General features: G+C 53.2%; 1 protein-coding gene across 4 annotated transcripts; it reads left to right on the forward strand.

Annotated features, from left to right (window-relative positions):
* On the forward strand, positions 1 to 25378 carry HOXB9 (homeobox B9). Of its 4 annotated transcripts, none has more exons than XR_016022899.1 (4): positions 1 to 490; positions 10278 to 12664; positions 12958 to 13222; positions 23501 to 23627. XR_016022899.1 is itself a non-coding variant. In XM_019740696.3 (2 exons), exons 1-2 carry the CDS (start codon positions 20404 to 20406, stop codon positions 23734 to 23736), a joined length of 753 nt encoding a protein of 250 aa, XP_019596255.1. In that variant the 5' UTR covers positions 20294 to 20403; the 3' UTR covers positions 23737 to 25378. The 4 variants fall into 4 exon arrangements, 1 of the variants encoding a protein (XP_019596255.1); XR_016022898.1 differs by having other exon boundaries at positions 10278 to 10422; XR_016022900.1 differs by lacking the exon at positions 23501 to 23627 and adding an exon at positions 15387 to 20253 and having other exon boundaries at positions 10278 to 10422.
* The last annotated feature ends 1751 nt before the right edge of the window (positions 25379 to 27129 follow it).

Raw genomic sequence — 27129 nt, forward strand, 5'->3', positions numbered from 1 at the left:
CACACACACACACACACACACACACACACGCACACACACCCTCTCTATGCCGGCCATCTCGGCGCCCTTCCTCCGCCGCTCTGGCCTTTCGGAAGCGCGCAGGGCCCATGCTTAGAACCGCTGCGCGGTGATCCGACGGCGTCTCAGGGAGGGGACAGGTGAGATTGGCTGGAGCCCCGCCCGGACAGACGCGGAGGAAGGTGGCGCCCGCGCCAATCCGCCGCCGGGGCCCTGTCCTCGCCCCCCCAAACTCTGCTCGCTGGCGTCAGGGGAGCGGAGGACGCAGGAGGCCCTTCGCGCCGCTGCCCCAGACCTAGGCGCTGCGCTCAGAGGCCTCACGGGGCGGGGGCGGGGGCGGGGGCAATGGACCCGGAACCACCTAGTCCCTGGCTTCTGGGGCCGTTACCTCGGTCCCTGGGCTCTGTCGCACCTAAAGGCCAGGGTTCCCGCAGCCTATGAAGACGCATGGAGGACAGCGCAGTTCGCAGAGGTAGGTGAGATACTCCCCGCCCTTCCTCACGCTGCTGGGGGCCGCGACCACGCAGATCAGAGCGGTGGCGTGAAAGACCCTTCTGGGGCTCGGCAGTCCCCGGCCGCTAGTTGAGCACTACTAGCCGTGGCGGGCAAGGGCTACCAAGAGCCCCCAGTTAACCTTGAGCTCCGGACCGATCCAGACTCTCGGGCGGGGCCTGGGACGCCCCTGCAACGCCTGGGCCGCCAGCCCGGCTCCCATCCGACTCTCCCTCGCCAAGCGAGGGTGTGTAAGGGGGCAGAGGGTCTCCTCCCATCCTTGCCCTGAAACTCGGGCTCTCCAGAGCCGGGTGCTGAGTGTCCTGTGCAGCCTCGGGCCCTCTCAGACCAGTCTCCACTCACAACCCCGAGTTCCAAGCGGATGTAGCCAGAGAGACAGGGGCCGGCTCCTCTGAGCGGCCTCGTGGTAGGGTTCGCTTAGAAAGGGGTTAATAGTCGTTCTTTCTCCAAGGAAATTAGAAATTGGCCTGGAACTCTGGGCCCAGACTGCAGTCCCCAGGCCCCCACGGTGCAGAATCAGTCCTCTTTCTAGCAGCTCCCTGGAAGGGATGGGGGCAGAATACTTGGGGGAGTCTCTTGCTTCGGACCACCTTTCGGTGAAGCCGGGATGGGGGGGACGGACCTGGGTCTCCTTGCTTTCCGACCCGGCTGGGGCTCGGGTGGCCTCCTGCCTGGGAGAGTGGTATCTGAATCTGAAGGGATGCCGGGTGCCGCCATCTTGCTTGAAACTCACACTCACAAAAATCGTGAGTGTGCTTTTTTTGTAGGGGGGTGCTGCTGTTCGTGGGAGGGGGCAGAGGCAGGGAAAGGATCTCAGTCTGTCTGGACTGGGTCAATACAAAAATGCTTGTAGAGAGAAGCTGGCGTAAAGGGCCTGCATGGTGGGTATTGTGGTGTCTCTTAGTAGGAATTAGTAACCCTCAGGAGTCTGTGAGGAATCCTCTATCAGAGTATTGAGGATTGTACAAACACGCAAAGCAGATATGAAATTATGTACTCCCAATTGCACTCAATAATAAACGTAGCTGATGGGAAATTCATATTTTCACCTATATGGCCCCTTTCAAAGTAGAACAGTGCAGAGTATATTTCCCGTAGTCCGCATATGTGTGCTAAATGTGGAAACATGCAGCACAGAACCGCACTTGCCAGTATGGATAGAAGCACAGAGATCCATGAAGGAAAGGAGGTGCTCCCCGAGTGAAAATTCGAATTTCTGGGTGTACTTCCCTGAGCCTTGAAGGAAGAGAGTCAGTGCTTTTCCTGATATGATCTTCCTTCCAAATCCCCTTTGGAGCTGCAGCTCCTCCCTTTCCTAGAGTTGGAGCACTTGCCTCCAAGTCCAGAGAGGCGTCTTCACTCCAGCCCAGAAGGGGGTGAAGCTTTCTTCCACTCCCAGCCATATTGCCCTGGGCTCCCCGCAGGCGAGTGGCCTGCCCTCTGCTATGGTTTAGAACCACCACCCCAACACCACTCCAGTGCACCCCAACACCTCACATTTCTCCAGCAGAAATGCAAGGGAAGGCTTTGCTGTGGGAGACCTCAGAAGGCCTTAAGAAGAGGTCCTCATTCTTCCATACTACACTTTGGGAGACTCAGACCTCTACCCCCAGTAGATGGTTGGCACTTCTCACTGCCTCAGAAGGTACTGACCCTATGATCGAAGCTTCTGTTAGGCTGGAAGCTTAGTCTCCCACCCACCCTGCCTCTGACTTCTTTTCCTGGCCTGATGAAACAAATATCAGGCTTCCAGTGCTATTGATTAGAGAGTCTGATTATTTTAATCTATTGGAATTCTCTCCCTGATTTTCTCCTCATCATTCTCTTACTCGGGTTTTGTCTATTCTTTCTCCCTAAACATAGACAGAAAATCCATGACTTTTCTGGGCTTGGAAGGAAGGAATGGAGAGAGAAATGAGGGATGTCTGACCCATCCAGGCAGCACCCAGAACTGTGATTGGAAGCACCAAAGTCATCATAGTATACCATGCCCTCCAAGGCCGAGAGGTCATTTGATTGCATAACTCCAACCCTCACCCCAAGATACAATGATACCATCTTCCTTAAGAGGAACTAAGGATTTAGGGCTTCTGCAGTTTTCAAAAATAGGAAGAAGAAAAAAGTCCTGTATTATTTGGGTGGCCAGATGTGGAGGGAGTTCACAGTTTGGCCAGCATGCCCTGGGCTCATATAGAAACGGAGTCCTCAGGGATGAGGGGTTTGGGGCAAGTCCTGCTGAGCTTGGTGAGGGGCAGGCTTGGCCCCAACCCAGCTGGCAGGGGATCCTGGGCTGTTCACCAGGTGAAGGTGAGATCAGGGGACTGAGGGTCCAGGTTCCTCACCTGCCTGGCTGCCCCATGGGTCCCAGAAGCCCCTCTGAGCCTAAAAGCAGGAATAGGTGAAAGAAAGAAAGAAAATTGAAAGCATCCAGATTTGTAATCTGCTTAAATACCTAGAACTGTGAAAGCAGTGGAGAAACTATCTCCTTGACTAACTGGCAGCTTTCCACTCTTCAGTTTGGTAATGTGTGGATGGGGTCGGACGGCAGTTCAGAGCTCAGCATCCAGAGTTGTGTCTAGGGATCTAGACTGCAGGATTTAGGGACTCTTACCTCCTTCTCCCATTCCCCCTTGCTTTCTTCCCCTTCCAGAGTTTCTCAGAAGGTGAGTAGGACTTTCTTGTACAGCCACAAAATTCTACCATTTCAGAGGGTTTCAGATGCCTTGAATGTCAGTCAGGCTAAGAACTCCTGTTTGGATTCATCAGAGAATCTGTGTCTGGAAAACGCTGAGACCAAATACGGTCGTTAATTTAGGTCTCCACTTTTTTCCCCTTTAGCTGATGCTGTGGTGCTTATCAGGTCCACCTCCACCCGTGAAAGCACCCAGAGGCAGTGTGTTCCACCCCCCCACCCCCCCAACCCCAAGCAAAAGTCACCTGGGCCTGAAAGTTAGGCCCAAATCTCAGTGCCCTTTTCCTCTGGAAGATGACTGAGTGGCCCCTCTCAGCCCACTTTCCATCCTTACCTTATCCCATCCTCAGCCCAGTTCCAGGAACAACAGCCTTTACCTTTCAGGGATCATTAGGCCAAAGGGCCCCCACCCCCATTGCATCGCCTATCTTGGGGCTGAGTCGCTCCTTTTGAGCCCTCACTTATGAAGTACTCCTGGGCTAATGTTCAAGGCTGAATCTTGGGTGGAATGGAGGCAAGGGCTTAGCCAGGAATAAACTGGATATTAAGTTATAACAATGAAAAAAAATAACCATGAACTCCCGTGCCTCCCCCATGCAGAAAAGTTCCTCCTAAAACTGTGGCCCAGACGTGGCCAGACGACAAGGACTGATTCAAATGCCCCAAACTCTTATGGAGAGAGCAATCAATATCCAGAGACCTCATCCTTTAACGCAATGAAAGGGAAAGGGTCCAAATTTCTATCCAGTAAACCTCTTACCTCTTCCTCAGTCCGTTCGCTCCTTGGCCCATGACCTCGGGCTCCTGAGCTGTAAGGTGAGCCGGAGGGAACAAGGTGAGCTGGAGGCTGGAATGTCCCTGCTTTGCGGCTCCCGCCGAGGCTCCGAGGAGCGACCACGTCACTGCTGTGGGCCCAAGTTGCATGGGGATTGGGATGGTCGGAGAAGTGGCGAGGGGTTTGAGACCACTGCGCCCTTCGGTCCCCAACTCAGGCTGTGTTTGGGCGCGGCCAGTCCGGGTCCTGTCTACGGTTCCTTTGCGCTGGGCCAGCGCGGCAGTCCCCGACGGGGATCAACATTTTTGTCTCCAGCGGGGTGTGGAGTGAAGATCTCTGTGTCAGCCGCAGGGCTGCTCCGCTGTGGCAGGAGGACAGGAAAGTCGCCAGGCAGGGAGATGGCTGAGCCGGAGCCGCAGAGTTGCCGGCCGGAGGAAGGTCGGGCACCTCGGGACTCCGCGCGCCTCCAGCCCCATCCGCCAACAGTCCAGCCGCAGAGATGGAATCTGGAAGCCTGGGAGGGCCTAGCTCCAAGGTCGGGCTAGGGATTAGAAAGCAGGCTTTCAAATCCGGCCAACACGTCCGGGAGCGGCAATTAAGGGTTGAAGGGAGGGCTCAAGTACACAGGTGTCCGCTCGAACGCTGCAACGCCAAAGGCCTGCAGACTCCCAAGCTCTGCTAACCGAGGAGATGGAGTGGGCTGAGGGGCTCTGTCCAGCCACCAGCACAGGAAGCGGCTGGGATCGCGGACCCAGCGCCTTGCTCAGCGCGCGGGGACCAAAGAAGTTGGGGCGGGGCGCCCTTTCCGAGTGAGCAGCTTCTTCCCGCTGTCTTGCTCAGAGGGGTGTGGGTCCTAGTTTCTGGGCCTCAGCGTTCCCTCCAGGCCGCCGCCGGGCCAGCATCACTTGCCCCCATTTTTTGGCTCTAGGTGCGCCTCCTCAATGCGCCCTTGGTACCCACAATTAACAAACGATCTCGCGAAACCCAGCCAGGGCCCCGGCGTAGGGTCACCTCCGTCCTCCGATACCGGCTAATTAATCAGAGAGCCTTAAGGAGACCGAGGAGTTGTAAACGGAAGGTTTAAAATGAGGGGGCGCTGACAAGGCCATTAACCTTCCAGTAAAGATGGGAAACGGAGACTCCTCCGCGGCCCCTGTGGGCCCTTCTCAGCACGCGGGTTTTGGTTGCTCTACCTACACGCGGCGTTCCAGCTCCTGCCTCCTGTCTGGCTGTTTCACTTCGCTCTTTGTCATTCTCTTTCTTCTCCCTGGCCACCTTCGAAGTCCCCTTTCTTTGTGTCTGCTTCTGTCTACCTGTCCAGCTGTCTCTCGCGCCCTTTTCCGTGCCCAACCCCGGCCAAAAGAACTTTAGAGTCAGGCGAGCAGCCTTGGCGGGCTGTCTGGCTCCCGGGTCTCAGACGCGGCACTGCAGGCTTGGCTGGAGCTGAGGGAGCTGGAGGTCCGGGGGAGTATACCCCCTCCAGCAAGAGCGAGGGCATTTGGGAGGGGAAAACGCAGAGTGGAACTTTCGGTTCTCTTTCGGTATGGACCAGTTCAGGACAAGGCGACAAGTGGCAGGAGTGACCCAGGCCCCAAGGTTGAAAAGCTCTGTATCATTTTGATTAGAAATACAATACGGAGACCTTGTACACTCTGTCTCTATCCAGGCAAGGGTGTACCAGGTAGGGACTGGGCATTGTGGGCCACCTGGTTTCAGTCCTGGAGTCCTCAGCACCTATGAGCAGGTGCCCATTGTTCCCGGGAAGGCCAGGTGACAGTATCCATCTGTGACACACACAATTGTTAGCCCTCTCTTTTAATTTATCTTATCGGATACCCAAGTCTATTTCGTTGCCTCCCTCTGCATCACGTTTGTGATATTTGTATGTCAATGGTGGATGAAAGGTTGTTAACATTTTTGGGGTCACTCACTTTAAAACTGATGAAAGCTATTGAGTCCCATCTCCCTAGGGAAAAAAATGCACTTATGTCGTGCTCACCAAATCCCACAATTTCAGACCCCTTGGACCCAGGTTAAGAACTCTTATTTGAACTGATCAAAGAAGCTGGTGTCTGGAAAATGCAGAGGCCAAATATGGTCAGTTAATGTAGGTCTTCACCTTTTTTCCTGTGGCTGATTTTTCAGTGTTTGCCAGGCCAAGTTTCACCTTTAAAAACACCCACGCAGCAGTATTCCCCCCCCCCCATTACTGGTGGGTTCTGGGTTTCCAGGGGAAGTCAGTCTTTCTTCCCTCCCTGGACCAGGGGGCTTGAGCAAGTGGGAAGAGCTTTTCTGGGGAAAGCTGACTTTGGACTGGCCAGAGATGGGACTGGACCAGTTGCTGGAGGGAAGTGGCGCTTGGGCAGCCTATAGGAATAAAAAACACACTGGAACTCCTGGGAAGGGAGGGCTATCCAGCAACAACCCCCTAGATAATTCTTTCTGTGAGCCAAACAAGTGGGGATCAGGCAATCAAATTTTGAGTCCCTTATTAATCTACTCTTCAGTTTCCTCAGAGACTCCAAATCTTCATGGGGCTAAGGGCTTAACCAAAGTTAGAGGCTGGGGATACCGAATTCTGGGCTGAACGGGGAAGGATTTGTTCCTAAATATTTTTTGTAATCTTCTTTGTAGGAGCCAAACAGCAGGTAGCCTCTGACAAGCCAGGGTGAAAGGGTGGTGGATAGAGTGGGGGAAAAGGGCTTGGGGACCTCCTAGTTTCACCCAGCCTCATGTGTTGTGGCTTATTTAGACTTAGCTCTTGCTCTCCAGCCAGTGAAAGCTTCCTGGCATTCTCTCCCCACTCCTGTGAAATGACCAAGCTAGATCTTCCAGGGAAATGTCAGGTTTCTTTGGGGTTTGTGATGTGAACAAACTTCCTTCTTCTAGGACTACAGTCAAATTAGGGGAACTGTTCCCACCAGGCAAAGGTCTTATCTGGTTTATTGCACCCTCCTCCTACACACACACACACACATGCACACACACACACAAACTCCAAACCCAACCCACCTGGCTGTCCTCAATTTACTACATATTTCAAGCAAATGTGAGTTGGGGCAGGAAAACCCCATCCCATTCCTGGCTGCCCCTCTCTAAGCTGGCACAATCACCACCTACCAGCCTAGCAGTTCTGGGCTGTAACAAGAAGCAAAGAGTTGGTTAATAGTATTCAGACCCCTGCCTGAAAATAAAAGGAAAAAAATAAACAATTTTCTGCTTGGGACAACCTAAATTGAATAATTCTAGCTGTGAACACCTGACCTAAATGCTTTTAATTAGAGCAGAAGAAATATATGCCTATTTGTTCCCTACTTTACTAATTAAAGAAAGCTAATTGGTGTTCTCAGGAACTTCCGACTGAGGGTCAGAAACCTCTAGTCAGCTCTTTGCCCCTCCCCACACAAGGCCATCACCACTGTGGAGTTGGCCTCTTTCTGACAGACAATGGGAGGGGGTTCCCTCAGACCCTTTGGCTCCGCCCTGTGCACCAGGACTTTGGCTCTGAAAAGGCAATATTGTCATTGGCCAGAAGTTCTTGCCCATCAGGGTCCTCCCCCTTTCCGGGTCCCTGCACTCTTTTCTAGGATCTCTTACTGGCTACAAGTCAGCACTCTGCCAACTGGTGGGGTGCAGCTCCCACTGGAGCCCTGGAGCTCAGCCCAGTGCTGGGCACACAGTAGGCACTCAGGAAACGTTTGTTGAATGTGGGATGAAAGTTCCCACCAGGCAAAGGTCTGAAACTTGTTTGGGGAGTCTCTGAAGCCGGTGCATGGAGAGCTCCAAGGCCTCCTGGCTGCCGAGGAAATGAGCAAGACCTTACATGTTGTTTTAATTCCAGCTTCCTGGGCCCCTATTTCTTTTCTACTCATTCTCAAAGGCAGGATCTTGCTCACTCTGGCAAAGGGAAAAGACTTATTGAGAAGAGGGATGAGAATATGTCACCACTCCCCAGACCTTTCCCCCACCAGATCCCGGTATTTCAGGCTAAAGGGAGTTTGAACCTGAAATGAGCCAGATAATTGCCCCAATTCTCTGTTCCTCATTGAAGAGGGAGTTACAGGCCAAGAGGTTCAAGGGGCCTCACTTTTATGGACATTGCCCTAAGTCAAAAGAATTCATTATACATATACAGGCTGAGAGGCACACCCTCCAACCTACACTGGTTCTCTGAGAACAAAGTCGATTTCTCCCTTCTCCTTCTCCCTTTCTCTTCCTCCTTGTTATTAATAGTTACTATTTACTAAATGCTCCCTGTTCACCCCGCGTTGCGCTAAACCCTAGATATGTTGTACATTAATTAATCCTTACAACAATTCTAAGAGTTAGGACATCTAGATTTTGCAGATGCAAAAACTTACTTTTCAGGCATGAAGACTGTGTGTGTGTGTGTGTGTGTGTGTGTGTGATAATGTTAATGTGATACTGGCAGATCTGAATGCTCAAGAGGTATAACAGGGATGGTTATAAAGAAAATTGACAATGAAAAGCTCTTAAAGTTTTTGAAATATGGAATGTTTTAATAGAACACAGATAGTTTTTCTTGCCCTAAAGTGAACAAAGAAGTGATGCAATTAACTGGCTAATTCCAAGCCCCAAATGCTTTCCCTTGAAATGGCCGGATAATGAGGCTGACAGTATGTTCTCAGTTGAATTCGCCTGATGTTGCTCCATTCCCCGCCCCCCCCCCCCAACTTTTATGAATCGATTGGGCAATCACAGTGAGACACACAGGCACACACACTCACACATACAGGAATGCTGACACACACAGACCCGACTTTATCCTGCCTCCAGAGTCTTTTATGACTCAGCCCTGGGAATGAAAATAGGGTTTGGAGCAGAATAACGTGCCGGAGGCCGGATAGTGTGCAGCTGCTCCAGATGTGTACTAGATAATTAGGCGCCCAGAAAAGCCCCTGTGCGACTGGGAAAGGCACCTCTCTGTGGGCTGCAGGCCTGGGCAGGCGCTGTACTGTGGTGCCCTTTGCTACCCAGGCCCCTCTAGCTCCTTTTCTTCCCTTCCTTCCCCGCAGGATATTCTCTGGGATCACTGTCCTAAGAATAACTTTGGAGAAATGCCTCACAGAGACCTGTGAAGTATAAAAAGCCATCTCTGCCTTGGAGGAAGGTAGAGATGCATTTTTATACTTCACAGCTTAGAGCACCCATTTCTCCTACCTCGATCTTCTCAGGTTCTGGATGTCTCTGAGCTCAGACTCAGAGGGGCTGGTAGTGGAACAAGGCTTCTTTTTCCTTACCCCACCCTATAACTTGATAGGCCCCAGCTGAGCCAAGGGAGTGACCCTACTGCCTGCCTTAAATGACCTTCTCTTTTTGGCTTACGGGACAGCCATGTACCTGGCACCTCCTCTTAGTCATCACGGCCTCTTTTATAAAGTTCAAATCTCACAACATCCCCATCTAGTAGATCATTTTCATCCAGGCATTTGAGGGCCTATGGTACTTACTCAGGATCACACAGAGCAAGGGAGGTTATAAGCGTTGAGCTGGTCGTGTCCTGGCTCCCAATCCTAACTGAGCTGCTCCTATGTGCGCCTCCAACTCCCGTATATGCTTCTTCAAATCTGAAACCCAGAAACCCCCAAACTTCCAACGTAGAAACCCCCCAAAGACTGCCTTTCTGGAAGTGAGTTTTGCTTACAAGAAAGACATTTTTGTTGGAGTCGTGGAGTCATAATTTTGGAGGAAGAATATTCCATTTGAGGTAAAGGACACATGCTCCAGCCCTGCTTCATCACTTTTAATAGCTGCTCTGATCTTGGCTAACCAATTCATTTCTTTTCTTTAAAAACAAAAATTATTGGGGAATATTGGGGGACAGTGCATTTTTCCAGGGCCCATCAACTCCAAGCCATAGTCTCTCAATCTAATCGTGGAGGGCACATCCCAGCTCCAAGTCCAGTCACCGGTTTCAATCTTTAGTTGCAAGGTGCACCAGCCCACCATCCCATGCTGGAATCGAACTGGCAACCCTGTTGCTGAGAACTCGCGCTCCAACCAACTAAGCGATCAGGCAGCCCCTAACCAATTTAGTTCTTCGGGCCTCAGTGTCTTCTTCTGCACCTTGGGGAAGGGAGTTGAAGATTCTGGCGCTGCCCTTGAGCTGGCTACTGGGGAGATCAAAGGAGACTTGAGCTGTGGAAGGCTCCCTAGAGTCAAGATGCCGGTAGGGGTGGTGAGCGGATGGAGCCATGAGTAGCTGTCGATTGCTTTCCCAGCCCTCACTCGTTTAATCGTGTTTCTCTCGCTTGGCAGAGGGCGCCAAAGGCGATGCACCGGCTGCCAGCTCCGGGCCAAGCCCAGTGCGCCCACAGGAACCAGCCCCTTCACCCAGCGCGGGACGCGGAGCTGCGCGAGAATCTTGTTCAGCGCGGACTCAACGCCAGGGCGCCGCCTAGAGGTCAGCCGCGGCCTCAGGCTCACCCGCCAGCGCCCCGGAGCTGCTTCCCCAGCCGCCGCCAGAAATTGGGAGGGGCGGGAGGGTAAATCTAGCTCGGGTCTCAGGAACGCTGCTATAGGCACTTCTGACTTCTCTGAGACCACCCCGCCTTACCAACGAACCCTAGGAAGGGAGCAGGAATATTTATTCTTGTGATTCTCACTAAATGGAAGGGGATGTCAGTTTCGGTTTCTTTGAAGATCCTGTGTTCTGCAATCTCTTACCATCCAAATTGTCCAGCCCCCTCCAATTACGCTAGAAAGAACTCTGCGGTTATTTTCAAGGAGTAAAGGGAGTAGGGAAGAGTTGCCCCTCAATCTTACAGTTTGGTCATCTACATTTTTAATTCTCTGAATAATTTGGAGATTGACATGCTTTTGGGAAAGTATTCAGAAAACTTTTGAGGGTGAAAAGAAACATTGCTTAAGTGGCCTTTACTCACTGAGTGACCATCAGCTCAACTAGTGTATGAGAGACATTCAGGAGGGTGTTTTTGGCACTAGCGTCCCTGTTGGTGGGTGTCTGTGCTGACCTTTTGAAAGTTGACTCCTTTGGGGCCAGGGGACCTCGGAATGAAAAGGCTGGCTGGTGTCTATGAGACTGGATTTGAGGTGTCGTTTCGCCCTATGCAGAGAGTTTTCTTTTTTTAACTGGGATCCATGGCCTGGGTTCTGGAGATGAACGTAAGGAGAAGCAACAAGGGCCTGAAAAGTGTATACAAAACTTGTGTGTGCACAGGTATGCAATTCTAAGACTGTGGCCTCTTCAGATTTTCTAGAGTCTAAGACTAAAATGGTTTAATCCCCTTTCCTTGGCCCAGGGAGCCATGGAGTCCCAGTTCAGGGAGCTGACACACTGACCTGCCTCCACTGCAGGCCCCTGGGGTGGGGTAGAGGGTGGGTCATAACAGTCTTGATGGTGTGGAAACTGCTGGACCCTCAGTTCTGCCCTCCACACCCATCACTAACAGCTCTCCAGAGGCAAATCCTGATAGGAGGGTGACAGCCAGTGGCTGCCATCACAGTACTTTTAATAAAACTATAGCATGATAAAGTGCGAAATGAGGAGGGGAGCAGGAAGGGCCTCCCCAGGCGTATCCTGAAATATGAATGTTGGGATGGAAACAAGCTACTTCCTGTCCTCTAGATGTTAATGAGCTCCCCCTCTTCCTCCTTCCTGGTGCAAGGAAGGGGCCGGAGGGCATCCAGACCGTCACTGGCTAGGGCAGAGTGTGACTGCCTGCATTAGAATTAGCCTTTCAGAAAAACCAGGATGCGTAGACCACAGCCTAGTATTTTCCTGGCCCATTCCATTTTTAAAAAATCGCCAGCAGTGCTTTGACACCTTTTGTTGGGTGTGGGGAGTGCAGTTGGCCCGTCACATAGGGTCGTACATGTGTGTCTGTGGGAGGAAGGTGTCCTCGGGGCACCAAACACCCACCTGAGTCTGCAGCTGGACCTCAGTCTTGTACCGAAGGCCAACCTGAGCCTGAGTTCATCTTAGCCCTCCAGTACCTCATAGACCTGGCTCCTTGTTATTTTTTTGATGAATAACTGTGAGGTGTGATTGAATTCCTTTGCTCTCCCACCCAGAAGTGCACCTAACCAGGCCCCTCCAGCAGACAAAGTGAGCGGGAAGCCAATAATTTCACTACTACTTATCTGGATCCCAAGGTGCAAAGGGTTTTTTCCTAGTTTGGGTTCACAATAGCCTAATAACCATTCCAAATTTGGATTCCACAAAGTTTTGTAAAAAACAAAGGGTCCAGAGCAGGAAAGAACTACAGAGAGGGTCGTTGAGGTCCAGTTTGTTTTTGTTTCATTTTGAGGCTTTTTAAGAGCCGGAGAGGAGATGGCGGCAGAGCTCGGCAGAGGCTAGTTTGGACACTGCCCAGCGCTGGCCGTCACTCTCACTCCCCCAAAGACCAGCCCCTCGGTTACTCCTTTGGGAGCCCCTGCCCCGCTCAGGTCTTCTATCTGCCTCTCTCCTTCTCTCAAGTACCTGGCAATAAATGGGCGGGGCAGGGCAAAGTTCTGGCCGCTGGAGACGGAAAAAAAACAAAACAAAACAAAAAAACACCCGCTTTCAGCGGAAAGATGCGAAGAATGGAAGCCCAGGGCGTGGCTGGCCGAGCCAGTTAGCCAGGAAGGAGCAGGGAGCCCAACTCTGTTTTGGCGAAGACCCGGGAGCCTCGTCGGGGCGGGTGAGCCGAGCCGTGATGTGCGCGGGCCTCCGGGACTGTTGTTCAGGCGGTGGCTTCCAGTCCTGGCCGCACAGCCGGCCGGGCCACCGCACGGGCCGGGGCAGCGCGGCGGCTAGTCGGAGAGAAGGGCACGCCTGGCGGTTGGGGCGGCCGGGGCACAGCCCGGGGCTGCTTCTCTCCACACGGACAAAGTCTGCTCCGGCAAAAGAAAGGGGCCGAGGCGGGGGCTTCTGCGGCTCATAAATTTGTTTTCCTTGCCTTTTAACCCGCCCCCCGGCCGTCTTTCTTTTCAGGACGTGAGGGGATGTAAACCGTTTGAAGTTCATCAACACGGTGAAGTTTTATTGTATTTCCGGTCCCCAAGATTTATACCCGGGAGGGGGAGCGGGGAGCCAGGCAGACTCCTTCGCTCCCTCGGACTTCCCTGCCGGACACGTGGCCACTCGGACACTTCGCTTCCCGGGCGAGGGCGGGAGGGCGCCGGGCCTTACGGGATGTGAACGCTTGCCCCGCACCTTCCGACGGCCGCTCCCGCCCAGCGCCGCCGCCACTGCCCAGGTAAGTCCACCGCCTCCGCCCCGCCGGGCGCCGACCGCGTGCGGGTGTGTATGCCCAAGCACATGTGAGGATGCGGGTGTCTGGAGGGGTAGAGGTGGCAGTAGGGGACATCAGTCCGGGTCGGGGAGCAAAGGGGCCAGACTGAAGGTCTGGAAGGAAGAAGCAAATTTGTTCTCGGTGTCCCAATCCGAGTCCTCAACCTCCCGGTTTCATTTGTGAATTCAGAATGGGTTGTCTTACCTGGGACAGCTCTGCCTCCGTGGACCCAGGGCCACCGGACATTTAGGGCAGGGTGACTTCACAGCGACTGTTCAGGTCAACCTGCTTTCCCTTCCAGTCACGTTCTTCTGCTTGCTCCCTAGTCTTCCTAATACTTTCTCACACGCTGATTTTCTGTCACTTTCTCAGCACTCCTCCTCTCCACTCTCCTGTCTGTATCTCAGCCTCAAAGCTGGGGTTTGGTGTAGGGCTTGAAGATTTGGCCTCTCTGAGCTACCTTGCATGACCCTGGAATATAAGCACTAGCTTCACCATTAATGTAGACGCACCTTGATAACAGTTTGAAGTTGAGAAATCCTTTTATTTGTGGAGACCTCCAGCAGTGGAAACAAAGGCTGAGGGGTGGTGACCAAGCAGGTATATCCACAAGGTTCTGCCCAGGTCTGGGGCTGGGCCTAGGGTCCTCTCCGGTCAGGGCTCCTGGAAGAGAGCAAAAGTTCTTAGTATCCAAACTGTCAGGACCAGCTCCAGAAAGGTTTTTCCTGGAGTCCTACCTCCAGTTCTTTGGGTATGTCGTTTATTAGCAACTGGGTTCTGTTGGGCGAGAGGTTGAGGAAAATGAATGAAGTTAGCCGGTCAGCAGGTTTGGCCCACAAAATAGCTGCAGCAGCCTGCCCCCAGTGAGCCCTTGACCCGGAGCCTGAACTGGAACTGCTGAGTGAATTAGGTAGTTTCATGTTGTTGGGCCTGGATTTCTGAACACAACGACATTAAACCACCCGACTCACGGCAGTTACTGCTCCTCGCTTAGCTGGAGGAGTGGGGGGTGGGAGAGTGGGGAGTGAAGCAGAGTCACGACTAGTGTATCACCCTTGAGAGGTTTGAGGCCCCTCACCCAGGGGCAGCTAAGATGTTCCCCAGAGAGGAAATCTGGGAAGTTCTAGGGTGTTTCCCCACTTCTGCAATTTTTTTTTTTTTTTTTTTTTTTTTTAGTGTGTGTTGGGAGGGAAAGGAGGAATTCGGAGAACAGCACTCTCCAAAGGCACCTTGCTGGGCTGTTCTGCAGAGCCCAAGGATGGTAGATGAGGCTTCAAGCTGCCTGCTGTGGGGTCTTCAGCTCCTGTCTGTATTCAGACTTTCCAAAGAAAGTCTCTCCAGCTTGGCAAATGCTTGATATTAAGAGACACAGGGGGTCCTTGAGGTCTTGTAGCCCTTTGGGGGGCAGGGCTCTACCTCAACAGGAACCTTCAGTGCCTTGAAGAGGGCTCAGTACGTCCCATTCTGAAAGGGAAACATCAGGATCTCTTGTAGTCTCAGCCTCTAGACCTCTAGGGTCTTTCCTAGGGCCCCCTAGTGGGACAAAGGTGGGTTTTAGAAAGTCCTCCCTGTCCTAAATGTGTAGTGGGCTCTTTTTCCCACCCAGTGGCCAAGGCTTCCCCAAGACCCTAGGTCTGCGCTTCAGGTTTGCATAGGTCCTGAGGGCCAGTCCCTGGGAGAGGGGCCTGACTTGCAGGCTAGTGGGGAGCCTAGGCAGTTGGGCAGTTTCTTCAGACTGATGGAATGACAGGAGATGGAGCAGGGGGTGGGGCAGGGGCAAAGCTGTGATACCCTCTTTGACCCCAGCCCTCTCCAGGCTGCTGGCTGTCTGCCCAGGAAAGAAATAAGTAGAAGTGCTTGCGGAAGGCGTGGGACGGTCCAAAGCATAAGCTGACTTTTGTTCCCAAACTTTTCCCCTCTGCTTGAGGCAGAGGAAATGTGGAAAGGGGCCTGACCGGATGGGGCTGGGGCGCCAGGCTGACTTGGAGGGCAAGGGGGGTGTCTCTTGCTAGAGTGCAGGGGCCCTTAGGAGACCCACCCCCAGCCCAGGGGAAATGCAGCCTTCAGCCCAGTGTCTTGGTGAGTGAAGGCCTATAATGCTGTCCCTTGTCATGTTCTTGTCCTCCAGTCTGGGTGAAGATGGTCTGGAATGTCCTGCTGCCTTGTCTTGCTTCTCCCTGGGCCTCTCACAAACCTGCCCAGCCACTGGGCGCCTAACTGTCTTCCATCCCTGGAGGCCCTTGGCCACCCCCTCCCAAGAACAGCGCTGTAAAAAGAAAAAAAGGGGAGATGTTAGAGAGAAAGGAGGAAATAAAGTCTTTGGAAAGCAGAGAGTTTTACAGCCACAGGTTTTATGGAAGCAATTCCGTAATAACCTTCTACCTGCTCAGCTCCTTTCCGCCCCGCCTGCCGTTTACCCCGTTTGGCCTCCGGGATGCTCCCTCCCAAAGAGTCAGCCACCCCCACCACCTTCCAGATCTCTGATGGCGGAAAGTTCGTAAGACATTCTGAGGTCTGCCTGTGCCGCTGACCTCTCAGTCCTTCCTTTCACCTCTGACATCCTGGGAGGGAGGTTGGGTAGAAGGTTTCGTTACTTTACAATTAAAATCCCCACTTGCAGGGTGTGGAAGCGCTGAGGTTTGAACTCATGTGTGCAGATTTGATGTGATTCATTTTGGAGGCCGTTTTGTACAAAGGGTGAAGGTTCTGGGGACCTTGATTTCTTCCCCCCGGAGCAAGTGTCCCCACACCTTCTTTCCTAGAGTGGGTCTGGACTCTGATCCTGGGTCAGAAGAAATATCTCCAGGTGCTTAGGGACATAGACTTGGGAACTTTTCTAATTTCGTTATACACAGCAGTGCTTCTGTGTGACCTCCACAGTTACCTGAGGGCTTTCACATTCAACTCATCTCTGCCCACTGGTCAAATTCACACCTGTGTGGGACACACTCATGCGCAAGTAGTGGTGTCTTCATCTGGTGCCCATCACTGCCATGAAGTAAAGATCACACGATGCGTACTGTCCCTGCAGCGTTGGGTAAGATACGCAGTAAAGGATTTCATGGTCAAACAAAAAAGTCACAAAATTTCATGACCTCCCCTAGGCCAATCTGAGGCATTTCCTTCACCTTCCAGGGAAATATTTTGGAAGGAAGTTGTAAAAGAATCCCGATATAAGTGGCATGTGTTTATTTGAAGATACGGTATATACTTTGCTTGAATATCAAGTCAACAGGCAGATTTTCAAGTGAAGCTTCTGAATCAGCTAATGTGCTATAAGCCACAATTCAAGTACACAAATACTCAAGTTTTTGCCCTTTTCGTAGGTGTGTGATGGTTATAAAAATGTACACAGAAGGTTTTGGGTCATAGATCTTCTTATATGAGTATAATTGTAAACCCACATCACTCACAGGGGTTATTCACACAGCTACATATATAGCACTAGATCTTACATACGAACACTCAAGCACATCCAGTATTCTGGTTGTGCAGATTTACTTATCACATATTCTATACGCAGCATAGAGCACAGCACATTTGCACACTGGGTTCCCCATAAAGAAATATTGATTTGAAATATATGTACAGGATATACACATCTATTCAAATACAGCCTGTGTAAATTTCAGCTTAGCTTATCAATTAAAAACAAGCTTTCCCCCTTTCCCATTCATTATTTTTCTTCTTACTTTTTTCTTATTTCTTTCATTTCCTTCCCTCCGTCTAAATCTTGTCTCTCTGCTTACTGACAAAGACCCTTCTGAAAGCCGCCCCTAAAACACAGGGACTCACCGGCTGGTCCTGGCCAGGGTTGGCCTCTGCGCTCCCCAACCTCAGCCTTGATTTCGATGCTCTGGGCCCCAGTGTGGCCAGGGGCTGCAGCTTTACCCGGCCTGCTCTTCCCGGAGCTACCAGATGCTGGCCCCAGCAGTGTTCAGGAGCCGCTCCTGTGCAGGGAATGGCAAGAAGCTTCAAGGGAAGGCAGGGTGTTCCTTCTTTCTCTTTAGGACTGACTGGGGTGGGGTGGGGAGCAGTTTGTGCTCTCAGGACAAAGTGACCCCCACTCAAGCAACCCCTCTATTACGCATCCTTAGAAGCTGGGCTTCAGAGGCCCGCAATCCTGTTTGCCTCCCTCCAGTCAGCCATGGTAGGTACCATTGTCTGGGAAAGAAAACAAGGGTTTTTTTTTGGGGGGGGTCATCGGCTTTCAGAGCACCCGAACAAGGAGCTCCCTCTCATCCAACCCTTTAATCATTTGCCTGAGGTGGAGTTGAGCTCCAATTTTGGGCTGCAATGCTTTCTAGAAAGGCTCTCTGGGGTGGGAGTCATTGCTTACTTCTGCATCCCCACCTGGAGAGAGAAGAGCTGGGGTGCCGACTCTTGGGTGCTAGTTCATTCTTTTCATTTCAGAGTTATCTCCCCTGAGAAGACTGAGACCCTCAAAACCTGTCATTTTGAAATTGTTCCCGTCCTCCAGCTTCTTTGTGAGCAAAGCTTTGGTCTCAAAGAGGTCTGGCTCCCTCCTATTCAGCACCCAGGAGCCACCAGGGGTGAGGGGCAACTCCCAGACAGACAGCAACCTTCAAACCTGAACCCTGCCCACTGGGATACTCCACCCTTGTAGGGCACACGCCATGAGCCCAAATACTCTACTTCTAACTTCTTCCCTAAACTAAATGGCCCTCTTGACTTCTCTCTTGTTGCGAAGAAAGGCAGCGACAAATCCAGGACGGGGAATGGCAACCAGAAGGGCTGCAGTCAGAGTCCAGCGCAGCCTGGGTCTTAAGAACAGCCCAGCGCTGTGACTTTTCCATAAATAAAAAAAGTCCCTGCCCACAGTCCGCATGTCCATTTGGACCCTAATTTATATACTACAGAAAGCCATATACTCAGCCAGCCATGCTTCATAACACCGTTATTTATGGCAAGAGAGGAGTTTTTTTTTCCTGAAGAATATATTTATTACAGGTAAAGCCAACAGCAGGCTCCATACGTCTGGTAAATCCAGAACAGGTGCTTTGCCTTAACTGTGATTCATTCACTCTGCGCCCAGCTTTCTCGCTGAGTCCGGGTAGCTCCCTCGACTTTCCAAAGCGTCCAACCGCTGCTTAGAATTTGCATTGGGTTTTTTGTTTCCCCACTTGGGTCCCATGGAAAAAGCAGATCTTCCCGCTGTTTGGTTTCAGATCTGCGGGGCTGTTGTCCTCGGAGAACTAGGATGGAAAAGAAGGGGGGCGGGTTGGGCGCCGGCATTGATCTTTAAAAAATCATTTTGAAATCGCCTTAATGTGAAGAAATATGGCGCTTTGCCCTCGTATTTCACACATAATGACACGAGATGGCTTCATTTGGAAAGGAAAGCAGGCGGGAGGGTGTACGTGTGCGGAGGTGATCCACAGCCTTCTGCATGGCAGAGGGGTACATGGCCCAGAAGACAAAACCTCACATTAGAATGGCTCCACTTTTGTTAAAATAATGGGGCTGGGAGCAGCCTATCTTATAAGGGCCCAGGGTCAGCGAATACCAAGAAAATCAGCCACAGCCTGCTTCTAACCCCAACCCGAAAAGAATCGGCCTGTCCAGGGGCTGTCCTCCGTGAGCGCCCACACCACAAGAAGCTACTGCACCCAGGGCAGAAACTGAAAGAGCAACGGCTGGGAGATGAGCCAGGAAGCCAGCCGGTGGTCCCAGGGGAGTCCCAGAGCAGGGCCCGTAGAGTTGATACCAATAAAACAGGCTATTTGGAGGCTCCAGCGAGAGAGTCGCAGGAGGAAAGGCGGCGGGTGGGCAGGAGACTGACCCGGCAGGCTCTCTGTCTACGCTGATGCCCAACACCGGGTATTTGGAAATCCTTTGGAGCGACAGTTCGGAGTGAGAGGAGCAGGGCAGGAGAGGCGAAAGGCTCCACTCTCACTGGGTGGAAGGGGAGATCACTCCAGACCCCTTCCCACACCTCTGTTCTGCTGACACCTTAGGGAAGTTCCCTTAAGCCTTTGTGACGTTCAGCTCTCCCATCCCCGCAATTCTAAGGGCCTGGCCTGTTATTTAGTGAGGGAAAGGAGAAATGGCTGTGCCCCCCCTCCCATACTTCCCTCTGGCCAGGGCCAGGGAGAGGCCCAAGAAATTTAAAGGAGTATTAAACTCTTTTCAGAGGCTCAACTTTCCAGGGCCTGATGAATTCCTTTAACCTCATGCAGGTTCTCAGTTTAGGACAGCTAAATTTTAGGACAGGATTTTTAGACACACACCCATATTTCTCCTCTCTCCTCTCTCAGCTGCTGAGGGGTCAGGAGAAGCTCCCAGGTCGGAAACTCTCCCAAAATAATCACAGAAAGCCCCCTCCAAAAGAGGATAACTTCTTAAAAATCCCCAACTTCTCTCCCCATCATCTCCAGTGGATTGCTGCTGCGCTGTTGTTTAATAAACATCTTGTGTCAAACGGACAGAGAAGAGGAAACGAGGGCCTGCGGGGTGGAGTGGAGGTGTGTGTGTGTGTGTGTGGGGGGACAGGACCACTTCCTCTTTAATTATGCTGCGGGCCCCTCTGGCTGCTCCCTGGAAAGGACTCTCCCTCCCTCTGCCCTGCTCTCCCTTTCTCCCTCCCGGACCCGCCTAGGGAGAGGGCTCCACAGCCCGCGTCGCTCCCTAGGCAGCCCGCTGCTTTTCCCTCCGCCTCTCCTCCGCCCCCGCCGCCCCACGTCGAGAACTCCCCCCCCCTTTCTGCAAAAGGCGGGGGAACCGGGCGGCCGGCGGCTCAGGCTGAGGTTACGTGGCCGCCGGAGCCCTGACGTGATAGCACATTGCATCAGCATAAAACAATCCATCCTCGATATGGAATGCGGTGAGGACGGATGACAGCGAGAGCGCAGCCCCCTCGCCGGATTGATTTATGTCGGAGCTGACGCTTTATCAGGCAGTCGGAAAAACTTTGACCAATCATTTTGCAAGAAGCGCTGAACCGGGCTGCTCCACTGTACTTTGTTGGCTGAGAAGTTGAGCAGGGGGTGGGGGTGGGAGGGTGGGGGGCTGGGGGGGTCGCGTCCGAAAGTCCTCACACCGGTCTGGGTGCCACCTCTCCCTGCTTGGGCGCCGCCGCGCGAGCGCTTCCCTTCCCCCTGCGAGCGCCCGGATAATGTCTGAGAATGTCCATTTCTGGGACGCTTAGCAGCTATTATGTCGACTCGATCATAAGTCACGAGAGTGAGGACGCGCCTCCAGCCAAGTTTCCTTCCGGCCAGTACGCGAGCCCCCGGCAGCCGGGCCACGCGGAGCACCTGGAGTTCCCCTCGTGCAGCTTCCAGCCCAAAGCGCCGGTGTTCGGCGCCTCCTGGGCGCCGCTGAGCCCGCACGCGTCCGGAAGCCTGCCGTCGGTCTACCACCCCTACATCCAGCCCCAGGGCGTCCCGCCGGCCGAGAGCAGGTACCTCCGCACCTGGCTGGAGCCGGCGCCGCGCGGCGAAGGGGCTCCGGGGCAGGGCCCGGCGGCGGTGAAGGCGGAGCCGCTGTTGGGCGCGCCGGGGGAGCTGCTCAAACAGGGCACGCCCGAGTACAGTTTGGAAACTTCGGCGGGCAGGGAGGCCGTCCTGTCTAATCAAAGACCCGGCTACGGGGACAATAAAATTTGCGAAGGAAGCGAGGACAAAGAGAGGCCGGATCAAAGTAAGTTATAAAAAGTGAGGAAATACCCAGGCCGAAGGCCAGGCGAGGGGGAGGGGAGGGGAGAGGCAATAAACTGCGGACAATGTGAAGGGAAACCGCGGCGGTGGCCTGAGAGCGAGCAGGGGAGGAGGAAAGAGGAAGGAAGGAAGCAAGCTGGGTGCCCCAAGGGGAGCTCGAGGCCGCGGGAGGAGCGCCGCCCCCACCACGCCAAGTCCTGGAGGGTACTGGGGCGCAGGGACCAACTCGCTGCTCTCGGCCTCCCTTCCCCAACTCTCCCGGAGGCCCGACTGAAAGCCGGGAAAGAGGCTGACGACGGCCGGCCAGGAGAGGAGCTGGCAGGGCCGGGGCGGCAGCCAGCGAGGCCGAGTCCACGCAGGCGAGGGCGGGAGCGCACGGGGCTGCCCCGGCCGGCGCGGCTGGCAGAGCTCCCCGCGCCACGCGCAGACCGTAAAAGCCGGCCAAGGGGAAGTGGGAGGGGGCTCATTAGGATTTTATTTGCGATGCAACAGCTTGGTGGAGGATTGAGCCTAACAGATCTCGCGCAGTAGCCGCTCAAGGTCTGCAGCCGGCGCCAGGAGGGGCGGGGGTAGCCCAGGACCGGGTGACTGAGCCCCCTCCCTGGATGCGCCGGCCCCTCCCCGGGAGCCTTCCCTCCGGCTGCCCCCTCCCCTCCTTGGCATCATCTCTTGGGTTGAGGCTTCCTTTTCTGCAGCCCCCCGCCGCTCTCCGCAGGGCTTCCCAGCCCCAGCCAGCGCTGTCCGCCTCGCAGGGAGTCGGGAATCGTTTCCGGAACTTCGGGGCCCACAGCCAGAGCAGAGAAGGAGAGATCCCGAAGGGACCCTGGGGAGAGGAAGGGTGGGAGGAAGAGTGGAGTGCGGAGAGGTGGAGAACTTTATCCTTCAACGGTAGTTTCTCATCACCTCCCACTCCTCCAAAAGCACCCCCGCCAGGAACCCAAGTCTGGCTGATTTCCAGGAGGTGCTGCTGGCTGAGCATGGTGGTGGTGGAAAGTCTCGTATTTTTCGTTATTAAGATGGAGAAAGGCAAATTGGTAGCCCCAACCAATAACCCTCAGGCTGGCAGGGACAAATCCTCACCCTTTACTACTTTGGGGGCCTGGGGGTCATATTTTGTAGTCTCTGCTTGCCTTCCCAGATTTCCCACTAAAAGAGCGGTGTACAGGCCCTTTGGGGCACCCTTACTGCCCCACTCCCCTGAGGTCCCTGTGGGGTCCCACCTGCCAGGTTGAATCACAAGAGCTGGCATTTGAGTAACAAGGAGTCTTCTCAAACCCTCCCTGCTCACAGCCAAACACACCCCTCCACCCCTAAGCCCCCAAACTCTGCCTGGAAAGCCCATTATTGCAAGGCAGCAGTTTGGTTAGAATCAATTATTAACAGTTTTTTTTCCTCTTTCATATTTAATGTAACTGCGGGTCCCATCACAGGCAATCACATTAAGGAAATAGCGCTGCAAATTGGTAAGAAATGGTACTTAGTGTAGGATGAACCAGATTATTTTTTAAAAACATATTCAGTGCTTTTTATTTGGGAAGAAGGAATCTAGCGGAGGGTAGCTGTTATTTTTAATTGGCTCTGCTTTATTTGGCAACTTTTCTGAGTTCCAGAGTAGGGAGAAGAGAAGCCTGCGTGTATTTTTGTTTCCTCTTTTCCTCGGCCTCCACTCAATTACCCCTTTCTCTGTTTCCCTTCACCACATGGAGTTAGGTGTGCTGTGAAGGGCTTTCTGTTACCCCCACATCATCCATGGTTCCCCACCTTGGGACTGGAGCAATATTGCTTCCAAATTTCCCTGAACTTGCTTTAACCAAACTGCGAGCTGTGCAGGAGCGGAAAAAGAGAGACTATTGCAACCATAAGTTATCTGTGAGCCCCCAGCGCTGCCTTGTCCACAGGCTGGAGTTGATAAATGGTTGCAATTGGGTTGCTTGTGAATTGCAATGTGCTGGATGTTTGCGTCTCTAAGTGTGGACCCATATTGGTGGTGTGTAGTGTGGTGGTGGGGGCAGATATCTACACAGACACACATGCCTGCTGCCATGTGGCTAAGAGACAGACGCGAGCTTGCAGATCAAGGCAGGGTATACTGGGACTGCACTTGAGGGCCAGGAAGTCTCTTGGTTGTGGCTGAATAGAAGTTGCACTCCCCCGGTCCAATACTTCTCTCACCTCCCAGACCTATAGCCAGGACCCTTCAGGTCAACCACCCCTAGTTAGATTGGTGGTGCTGGGTGGGGGGCTTTTGCCATGCTGGGCTCTGACCTGAGTCCTAACCAGTTTGGACCCAAGTGGAGAAAGAGAAACTGAGGCAGTTAAAGCTTTGGAAGTGCTGAGCAGCCTGACACATGGTTGGCTCCCTCCTGTCCAAATAACCTCTCATCTCTATGTGTCCATAGCAACTCCTGGCCCATCTCTGGGACCCTTTCTGGGAACTTGACGGCCCAGGTGCCTCTTTCTCCAATGGGGAGTGGAGACCAGGGGTGTGCCCTCTTGAAAAGAGAACACGAGGGCCCTTCATCTCCCCTTCCTTTCTTTGATTCTATCGCTGCTTCTCTTTCAGCCAACCCCTCCGCCAACTGGCTGCACGCTCGCTCTTCCCGGAAAAAGCGCTGTCCCTACACCAAATACCAGACGCTGGAGCTAGAGAAGGAGTTTCTGTTCAATATGTACCTCACCAGGGACCGTAGGCACGAAGTGGCCAGACTCCTCAATCTGAGTGAGAGACAAGTCAAAATCTGGTTTCAGAACCGGCGGATGAAAATGAAGAAAATGAATAAGGAGCAGGGCAAAGAGTAAAGATCCCCCTTTGCTCTCCCCACCCTTTTCCCATCTCATGCTTATTTATAAGTGATGGCTGCAAAGCCAGTGCTGTCTGGGATGTATTCAAGTGAGTGGGGAAGGGAGTCTTTCTCTTCAAAGTCCTTTCCTGCATCTAGAGCCTCTCTCCTTTCCTTTGCCCTCACCTGCCTTCTTCTCCCTGGGCCTCAGGAGGATGTTTTGTTAATTTAGAAGGTAGATGTAGTTGGTTCCTAAGAAGAGGGTGGGCCACAAGGAAAGAGAGACCTAGTCGAACCCCTAGCAATCCCTCCCCAAATCAAATTTTTCTGGGAAGCCCCAGCCCCTCAGTTCAAGCCTGCCTGTTTCCCCTACACCTATCCCCAAATCACCCTGGGACACTCCAACTGCACACAGCCCAACAGAAGCCCGCATACATAAAGCTTGGAGCCCACAGTAATAATGGGGAAAGCGCACAGCCAACACTCAAGTGAAGTGACCTCCCAAATGCAGACCATCGCACCCCAAATCTGGCAGAACAGCCAGCAGACCGTCAGGCAAGATTCTATCCCTGACTCAAATACACAGCAAGATGTCTAGAGACACACTCCAGAATGAGGCACTGCAGCCCAATGGGCTGACTGAGCATCACAATACCACCCCCACGGAACCCCCCCAACTTTACCCTGCCCAACCCAAGGGCAAAGGGAGTAAAAGCCCCCAAGCTGGTGGGCTAGAAAGGGCAAGGAAAGGCAGTGGTGGTCTTATGAAGGTATCTTAGGTTTTATGAAGGTATTCCACATACGCGTTTTGTTGCAGGAAATGTTTAATTCTGCATGTTGTTTTCCTCTCCTTCCAACAAAAGGAGGTCAAATTGTGGGTCGTAAGCCTTGACAATGTCGTCCGTCTGTTCATCTGTGCCCCGCTTGACAGAGACTGTAGCTTCTCTTGCTCTCCACCGGCCCCTGCACTCTTCTGCATCCTCCTAGCTCTGAAATCAACTCGGTTCGGCCAAATCCACCTCGTACCAGCGAGTCAAGCCGCCCCTTGTAGAAAACCCTTCCACCCTCCATCCCCTGCTAGGTCAACCTCGCCCTAGGCAGGAAAGCCAGGGCAGGAGAGTCCCATGGAGAATTTATTAGGAATCGATTCCTGAGCTCCCTTCCGGGCTAAGTTGTGGAGGACTGGGAGCAGCAAAGGCTCCAGCGCGGCGTTAGACGCGTTCCTCCCCCATCCTGTCCACTTCCTGACCCATGCTGAGGAGCCCCGGGCTTGGCGGCTGCGCGCCCCAGCGCAGAATGAGACCGGCCCCAGCGCCAGGTTTTGCCTGCCGAGACTTGGGCCTGGATGGCAATCTGCGCGGCTACTGTGCGCACGCTTCTGGGGAACAGTCCCGCGTGCAAAGGAGAGAGGCAGAATTGCGCCTCAGCATCAGGCCGAAGCGTCCTCTGTGCTTCCCTGCCGCCCCGTGTTTCCCCACCTCTTCAATCCCTTTCAATTCCATGGACGCTTGCTCCAGCTTCTCCCTCCCCTGCAAGGGGACATTCCAGTAGAACTTTTTGCTTTGTCGGTGGCTGTGGTGAAATTGTGCTGTGTTTTGTGATTTCTTTGGGGGTGATTGTCTCGCCTGTTTTCAGTTGTCGCTTATATGGGAGGGTGGTGGGTGGGAATGGGGAGGGTGAGGGGCCGAGAGCTCTGATTGTTTGTTTTGGAAGAAAAAAAAGAAAAAGAACAAAAATACATATATCACTCTAGAAAATCAATCTCTCCTTGTGTCTTATTCTGTGTTGGCTCTCCTCATCTGGCCGGAGGTAGAGATCCGATTTCCAAGAGGGTGCCTTGGAAAAAAGAGAAACTCCTGTGCCCAAGAAGTTTCTCCTTAGACCTTGCAGAGCAGTCTTTCTGGTGGAGCTGAGAGCTAGTCCGGACCCAAGGTCCCCAGACCACTGCCTAAATTGAGTAAGAGCCTATAAACAGGAGAGCTGGGAGACTGGCCAGGGAGGAAGAGAAAGGTGAGCAGTTTTTAGAGGGGTCAGGTCTTGCTTCCTCCAAAGTCGCACCAGGGACCTCCCCACCAACTCCAGAGCCAGAGGGAAGGCAAGGCCTTCCCTGCCTCTCCTGGAAGCAGTTCCTCTCTCAGCCGGCTGAGCATGTCACCTGGGTTTGGCCACTTGAAAATATTATGCATGTGAAGAAGGCAGTAACTTCCTTGCACTATTTCCAGAAGCAGAGGGACTGGGTCTAGGCAGAGGCCACTGGAAGGCCAGACTCTCCTTCCTTCCACTGAAAAGGAGCCAGCCTCTCGGGGTTCTTGGTCCTCACCTGGAATTTGAGGCTCCAATGTGAGCCACAGGGGAGCAGCCTTGGTATAAGATGGGTGGAGGTTGGTAGGGGCGGAGGCCTGGGGAGGCAGCTCCCAAAGACAAGGGAAAGGGATTGAATGTAGAATAGAAGTGTCTCAAGAGGAAAGAAATCCTTCTCAGTCAGACCCCAGAACTAAATTCCATTCAAAGAAACACCTTTCTGTCCTTCTCAGACTGTGTGGAGTCCCTGCCAGAGCCCCTTATGAAGACGGCCATTCTCGGGCAGCCCTGCCTCTCTCATTCAGGCTTTGGGATTCGGCTTCTGCCTGTCTGGCGCTTAGGAACCGGCCCCAATCAGAGGTCTCCACCCAGCCACCGCAGCACTTTGCAGCCTGCAAGGACCCTGAGAGTTGGGGTAGAGGTGGAGACAAAGAATAAACCGAGTGAAATAATCCTGGAAGTGAAAAGGCCCGGCCTACCCCTCTCCAGCGAAGGAAAGGGTGTACTAATCGGAGAGATGGCAGGAGGCAGGAGAAAGTGAAGCTCCTGGGTATGGCAGGGCCCAGCACCCTCTTCCTCCTAGGAGGGTTCCATTCAGGATATAAAATGAATCTGGCTTTAGAGCTTGTGTAGACGGGGCTCCCTCCCCATCCTGGGTTCCTTGGAGCAAGCCGGAGCTGAGAGTGAGTGAGCCGAGAAGGCCTGGTTCCGCCCAGGGGAAACGCAAAAAGCGAGGCTGGGACCGAACAGAGTGCTGCGGGGTAGAGGGCGAGGGCCCCGGGAGAAGCCTCCGGCGATGTCTCTGGGTCCTTAGCCGGGGTGGCTTCTTTAAAGAGAAACAAAGGCGAAGATGCAGAGGCTGGGAAGCCGGAGATGGGGAAATCTGTTGTCGTAAAAGAGAGCGAGAGATTCAGAGAGAGAGACCGCGAGAGTGCGGGACAGAGAAGCCAGGAGAGGAATTCAATGCCGTGTGCGCAGCAATAAAAGAATATGACCGCTATAAAAGTTTATAGCGTATAAATTTCTGAAGGTTAAGAAACTAAACAGCAGCAAAGCAAACAGTGAAGGGAAACTTTCCGGAGCTGAGAGAGTCGCAGCTGGGCCTGGGCTA

Source organism: Rhinolophus sinicus, chromosome 12 (assembly GCF_057876585.1).
Source record: "Rhinolophus sinicus isolate RSI-liver-muscle chromosome 12, RSI-T2T, whole genome shotgun sequence".
NCBI classification, from domain to species: domain Eukaryota; kingdom Metazoa; phylum Chordata; class Mammalia; order Chiroptera; family Rhinolophidae; genus Rhinolophus; species Rhinolophus sinicus.

What these genes read in the sequence shown, in the direction of transcription:
- HOXB9 (XM_019740696.3), top strand. Translation starts at nt 20,404, where the DNA reads ATGTCCATTTCTGGGACGCTTAGCAGCTATTATGTCGACTCGATCATA. An exon ending in CAAAGAGAGGCCGGATCAAA is followed by an intron (nt 20,921 to 23,500) that starts GTAAGTTATAAA and finishes CTTCTCTTTCAG; the next exon opens with CCAACCCCTCCGCCAACTGG.